This window comes from Rhagoletis zephyria, unplaced genomic scaffold (assembly GCF_001687245.7).
Source record: "Rhagoletis zephyria isolate East Lansing unplaced genomic scaffold, Rhagoletis_zephyria_1.1 Rzeph_scaffold_04067, whole genome shotgun sequence".
Lineage (NCBI taxonomy): Eukaryota > Metazoa > Arthropoda > Insecta > Diptera > Tephritidae > Rhagoletis > Rhagoletis zephyria.
Window position 1 is genome coordinate 45,843 of NW_016161150.1, and position 6,730 is coordinate 52,572.

Sequence of the window (6,730 nt, forward strand, 5' to 3'; positions counted from 1 at the left end):
TTTCGAAAACTCATTTCAGTCATGTTATTAGCTATTCAAAGGACGTTTGAATGCCAAGCTTCATAAAAGTCTGAAATTTTTTAAAAATTCATCCGCCGTGTTAGATTCGCCATATTGAATTTTTGAAATTTGATTTAAGTTATGCATTCAGCGACTCAAAGAACCTATGAATATCAAAATTTCATGAAGGTTTAACAAGTTTTTTAGAAATTCATCCGCCATGTTGAAATTTTTAAAATTGATTTCAGATTCGCAATCAGCAACCCCAAAAACTTTCGAATACGAATTGTGATAAAGTATAAAAAATCACAAGGCGATGTTCTATTGACCTATTGCTGTTGTTAAGGCTGGTTTTTCGCCATAGAAACCGTAAATGAACTGATCTAGAAAAAAGTTGAATTTTGTTGGACAGTGTAGTAGGCAACTCTCAATTTTTAAATTGAGTAGGTAGTTGCTTCTTTTATAGGAAATTGCATACGGCCGATGAACCCACTCATGTCATGTCAATGCAACTTTATTTTCTCCTGAGTATGCGAAAAATAGTATCCTTTTCAGAACAATTTAATTTTCCGCCAACATGTTAGCATATGAGCGCACATACTTACATACATAAGTATGTGTATAGATACTTGTAAACCTAAAAAACATAAATAGCCGCCCATACAATGTTTAGTAGAATTTATAAAATGAAAAGTCAGCACTTATGACAACCAGCTGTCGTTGCAGCAACAAATTCAATATATCCATTGAAAAGTACCTCTATGTTGCAAATGTATTTACGCACGCAAGCTGCAGGCAACATTTTTTTTACTTACTCTTTCAATATTCCATCCCTCTGTATTATTATTATTTTTTTTTTTTTGTAAATATTTCAGTTTGCCGGAACTGCTTGTCAATTTACCCTATTACCCAGCCACCTACCTGATGCTGACGCTCTCCGGCGCCATGACGGTGTTCACCTTCAGTGCCGTGGATGGATTCTTCCTTTGCGCTTGTTTGTATACGTGTGCATTGTTTCGTATGTTGCAATTTGACATACGCCATACATTCGCTGAATTGCAAGAACGTGAGTAAAACCAGCAGCAGCCGAATGCAGTACGCACTAAATGCACGTACATACACCAAGATTCTTTACATAACCACCTAAAACATATGAACATGCATGCATATGTATGAGCATGCATTGCACATGCTCCAACCAATTACTTACACATAAATGTTTACATGCATACATATGCATTTTGTGTATGCACTACACGTACCGTACACTCGGCCGCGCGGCGCTACTCTCCACCACAGTGAATGACTGACTCTACATGCCACAGCGGCTAGCAAGCAATTCACTAACTGCACTCACTCATCTAAGCGAACGTCAAATAGTGATTGATTCAATTTACAAAATTTTTGCAAACCCTTTCGGCTTCTTCTCCTCCACTGCAACTCATCTGCACTTAACAAGCGTAACTTTTACTTTCCTATGTTTTTTTTTTCAATGGCCATGTTCCTCTTCCTCGTATGTATGTACATCTTGTTCATGACCAATCGTGGTTGTTAGTGGAGTACTCCACGTTGTTGCAAAATGTGCGGATACAACGTCGTTTGGCGGTGCTGGTTGAACGCCACAACAAAGTCATCGATCTGTGCAGCGATTTCGCATCGGAATTTACACTCATCGTGCTGATGCATTTTCTTTCAGCCGCGCTAGTGTTGTGCTTTAGCATTTTGGATATGATGCTGGTGAGTTGATGAGATGGTTGCTCGCTTGACTACTATATTTTGTAATATTGATTAAGTGTTTGTTGTTATAATTGGTCATTGGAAGTGGACTGTTATTTTTTCCACTATCGTTATCATTAATGTTTCCGTTACCATTACTCTTCCTTGTTTAAGTTTAAGTTTTAAAAGTCCTGATTTCTTTCGAGAAATACTGGATTCTTTACCATTATCATTACCTTTAACATTACCATTACTCCTAGTATTAAAATGCTATTACCATCATCATTATCATTGCAATTACCATTACCAATACCATTACAATACTATTACTATTACCATTACCATTACCATTACCCTCCTTCTTCTAAAGCTTAAGTTTAAAATTTTCTGCTTTCTCTCGAGTAATACTCAATTATTTTCCATTGCCATTAAATTTTCTGCTTTCTCTCGAGTAATACTCAATTATTTTCCATTGCCATTACCATCAAAATTTCGATTACGATTACCATTACCATTACCCTCTTCCTTTTAAATTTGAAGTTTTAAGCTTCCTGCTTTCTCGGTAAAAGTCAGTTCTTTACCATTACCATTAGCATTACGATTACCATTACCGTTACGAATACCATTGCCGTTACTATTACAAATATAATTTTAATTACTATTACCATTACCATTACCACTACCAGTATACTTACCATTACTTATGTTCTTTGAAAGTTTAAGTTTTAAACTTCCTGCTTTCACTCGAATACTACTCATTTCTTTACCATTACTATTAGTACTACAATCAAAACTACCATTACCATTAACATCACCTTTGTCATTACTATTTCCATTACCATCATCTTTGTCATTACCATTGCCATTACCATCACCTTTATTATTAATATTTTCATTACCATCAACTTTATCATTACTATTTCCATTACGATCATCTTTGTCATTACCAATTCATTACCATTACCATAACCATCACCTTTATTATTATTTTCATTACCATCAACTTTATCATTACTATTTCCATTACCATCATCTTTGTCATTACCAATTACATTACCATTACCAGTACCATTACCATTACCATCACCACCACAATTACATTTACCATTCTTATTTTAAGGTTTTGTGTTTTAAACTTCTTACCTTCTCACGAGTAATATTCACACCTTTTACATATCTCATTCCAGAACTCCGCCTCCATTGGCATACTCACGTACATCTTCTACAGCATTGCCGCACTAACACAACTCTTTCTCTATTGCATTGGTGGAACTTATGTTAGTGAAAGTGTAAGTGTCCTACATGGAGAAAAATTAAGCATAAAATTATCTTAAAATCTAAGTACTCGCAAATTCTATGTTTTTAGAGCGTGGAAGTGGCTCAAGTTATTTACGATATTGACTGGTACAAGTGTGATTTACGCACGCGTCGTATGCTCTTGATAATGTTACAACGTGCACAGAAAGCCAAAACGATTGCAGTGCCATTCTTTACACCATCGTTGTCAGCTTTTCGATCGGTTAGATGGTGACAAAATAAATTAAAAACAAAACTATGAACTACGTTCATAATTTGTTACTAACTAAAATTGATTCTTTTTTCATAACACATTTGTCTACTTTCAGATCATAAGTACAGCTGGTTCGTATATTACATTACTAAAGACATTCATATGAGTACGGCTAGTGTATTTATTTATTTAATATGGCCAAAAGGATATAAGATCTTTCTTGAGAAAATGTGAATATGTAAAAGCACAAGTTTTTAATTAAAAATATTAAAAAAATCAATTAATTAACAATAAAATCTGAAAATTTAAAAAAAGCAAGTAAGGGAGCTTGTTTTTGTAAAACTTTCGTACCAGAACAAACAAAATCTTTCAAACTATCTTATCTACTGTATTTCAATTGTCTTACAAAAGACTTTCAACTATCTTAGTCAGAATTGTCCTATAAGGCCCTCTATCATTCCACAAAATTCTCCACATAGGTCACTCACGCTGTAATTAAACGTCTTCACGCTTTAGTCCTTGAAATACGGCAGTAGTTTTTTCGCCATTGCATTCGCAGTGATCTGGAACTTAACTCATTGCTACCGTTTCTTCTGCTGCCAACAGTGGAAAAGTACCAAAATGGGCTTTGATTTGCTTGAAAGTCATCATCTTGAGATAACAGAAAATATCTCATTAACTTTCTTTTGTACATTGAGGTTTTTGTCAGTCGCAAATGATAAAACTCGGCCTAAAGCAAAAGCTTACCGAATGCTTACTTATCAGGCAATGGCTAGTTGAACTCCTATGAGTAGCGAGAAGTGTAACTTGCTTAGCCTCAGGGGCTTCCTAGCCCGCCTCCGGTCAACACGTGGCCAGAAGTATTTAGCAGCCTTGCATTCCACTGACTTCGATCAGCGCTCGCTGAGCTGACCAAACGGCCATCTGCCCGCAAGCAGGACACACGAGGTCAAGGGAGCTCCTAGGCGTTCTCTATAGGGGAGCAATTTCTCAAGGGTTCCCTGGTTTGCCAACTCATCGACCACACAGTTTCTAGTAATTTTGATGTGGCCCGGAACCCAAATAAATTTAAGAGCGTAGTAAACCGATGGGGTCGATAAGGAAGTAAAACAATCCTTCATCGTTCTCCAACGAACCGTCAAGGAGCCAAGCAATTTGATAGCTGCTGGCTTTTGGAATAGATATTCATCTACTTACGATGGCAGTAGTAGTACCTTCTCGTAGATGAATACTGTCAAAATTTCACTCGAATCGAACTCATAGTTTTGTTTTGACCGCGTGTGGAAGCGGGTGTGTCCGCGGATTTTAGAAAACTGGCCGGTGACTCGATTCCTGTTTTTGGAAGGGAAATCGCGCAGCAAAATCAGAGCGAGTGAATGCTGTGTAAGGTTACTCTTCTTCTTCGATGGCGACCGTCAAAAATTGGTTTAACGAGTTTCATCGTGGTCGCTCGTCGGTTTTTGATGAGCCACGACCAGGTGCCCCGAAAACGGCTACCAAGGAGGATAACGTGACAAAAATCCACGATCTCGTATTGGCAGACCGCCGATTGGAGGTGCGCGATATAGCTGAGACAGTAGGCATCTCAAAAGACCACGTGGGTCGAAACAATGGACTTCACCAGGCAAACGTGCTCCCAAGAAGGCAAAACCTTTGCCATCGGCCGGAAAGGTGATGGCCACTGTTCTTTGGGATTCACAAGGTGTGATATATATCGACTACCTGAAGACTACTATGCCGAATCGCAGAAATAATGGCCCCCTTTGGTGAAGAAAAAAGTGCTCTTCCCCCATGACAACACACCGGCTCACACCTCCACCGTCGCGTTAGCCAAATTTGTCGAATTGGGCTACGAAGTGATGCCCCATCCACAGTATTCTCCAGGAAAATACTACAGTGATCCAGTACCGTAAATTTCAGGTTAATGGAGAGTTCTTCGCAGAAGACTCCTTCATATCTTCGATCCATTTTTAAAATGTTAACAGGACCCGATTTCCAGATACAGGAATTGTCCTTTATCTCTGGAATCTGGGGCGACAAAGATCCATTCGGACCAAAAATCGGCTTGCAGAGGTTTGTCCAAGTCGGGAGGAGCTTGAAAGATTTTTAGAATAATGGAATGCCCACAGCTCGACGTGAACTTAAAGCCCACCCCACTTACCTTACTCCGACGCGCACAGCGGTAGCTCTGCCTGCCATACCTTGCCGGCGTACCCCATATAATGAAATTGGCTTAATTATAATGGACGTCCTGAAACAATATAAGCTTACCGCTATCTTCTTGACTCTATCCTCTACGTTGGGCTTCCAGGAACGCTTGCTATCAATGATCAAGCCCAAGTACTTCACGCTGCTAGAGAACCTGAGTGGAAGACCATCCGTTGAGGGAAGATTGGAATTCGGTATCTAATATGTATCTCCTAGTAAAAATAAAAAGAGGCGAGAGTATCAGGTACTCATAAAATTTTATGTGTCAACATCTGTGTACCGCCTGGCAAAGCATTAGGCGTTTCAGTTACATACATATATACATATGTATACAGGTTAGGTAAGAAAGTAAACATTAATTTAATTCCATTTTATTCATTTTGTCGGGACCAATACACGACATTTTCATAACCGCTTCGGCGATAGTTTAGGCCTATTTCAGCATTATCTCCGTAAATGATCCCGAACGAGTGCCAAAATTATCCTGAAGTGGTTCTGAATAGGGACCAAACATAACAGTTATTGATGCAAATTTGCATTGAAAAATTCACTATGAAGGAAATGTTCTACAACTTAAGTGATATATACTGATCGATTTCTTTTTTTTACCGGGAACAAAATTAGAAAATAAAATTTTATTTCTAATTTCTATGCACAATCAAAAAAAAAATAACAGTTATTATTGATTTTTATCTAAATAATGTGCAATTAACAGTTATTTTTCATTTTTATATTATATGTCTTAGATAACAGTTATTGAAGACTGGCTGTTATTTGCAGTTTATTTAGATAAAAATCTAAAATAATAGTTATTTTGGATTTATAAAATAAAACAGAAAAAATTGTTATTTAAGGATTAATTAAATAAAAGTAAAAAAAATAATTGTTAAAGAGTGATTTTTTTTAATAAAAGTTCTAACTGTTACGATCCCTGGTTCTGAATATAATTCGCGAACTAGTCTCGAAATGATCTGGAACAAGTTTTGAATAATCCTAAAATAGTGCCGCACAAATCCCGAAATGTTTCTGAAATAGTCCTAAGCTAGTCTCGCGATAGTGCAGAACTAGTCCCAAAATAGTCCAAAAATTTCGGTTACGAAATCCCCCCGAAATAGACTCGAAATGGTTCTGAGCAGGTCCTAAGGTGGCCCGAAATTATCCCGAACTAGACCCGAAATATTTCTGAAATAGTCCTGAACTCGTCTCCGGATGGGGTAGAACTTGTCCCAAAATGATACTAAAATAGTCCTGAACTAGACGCGAAATGATTCTCAATCCAGTACCAAAATGATTTCG

At 37.5% G+C, this 6,730-nt stretch overlaps 1 protein-coding gene across 1 annotated transcript in view; it reads left to right on the plus strand.

The window, feature by feature from the left end:
• Positions 1–3,457, plus strand: part of Or22c (Odorant receptor 22c) — a 9,544-nt gene extending 6,087 nt beyond the window's left edge. The window contains exons 6-8 of the mRNA XM_017625494.1: positions 2,904–3,005; positions 3,083–3,235; positions 3,342–3,457. Coding sequence (XP_017480983.1) covers positions 2,904–3,005; positions 3,083–3,235; positions 3,342–3,392 — 306 coding nt within the window. The 3' untranslated portion in view covers positions 3,393–3,457. The remainder of the gene's footprint in view (positions 1–2,903; positions 3,006–3,082; positions 3,236–3,341) is intronic.
• Positions 3,458–6,730: the final 3,273 nt, after the last annotated feature.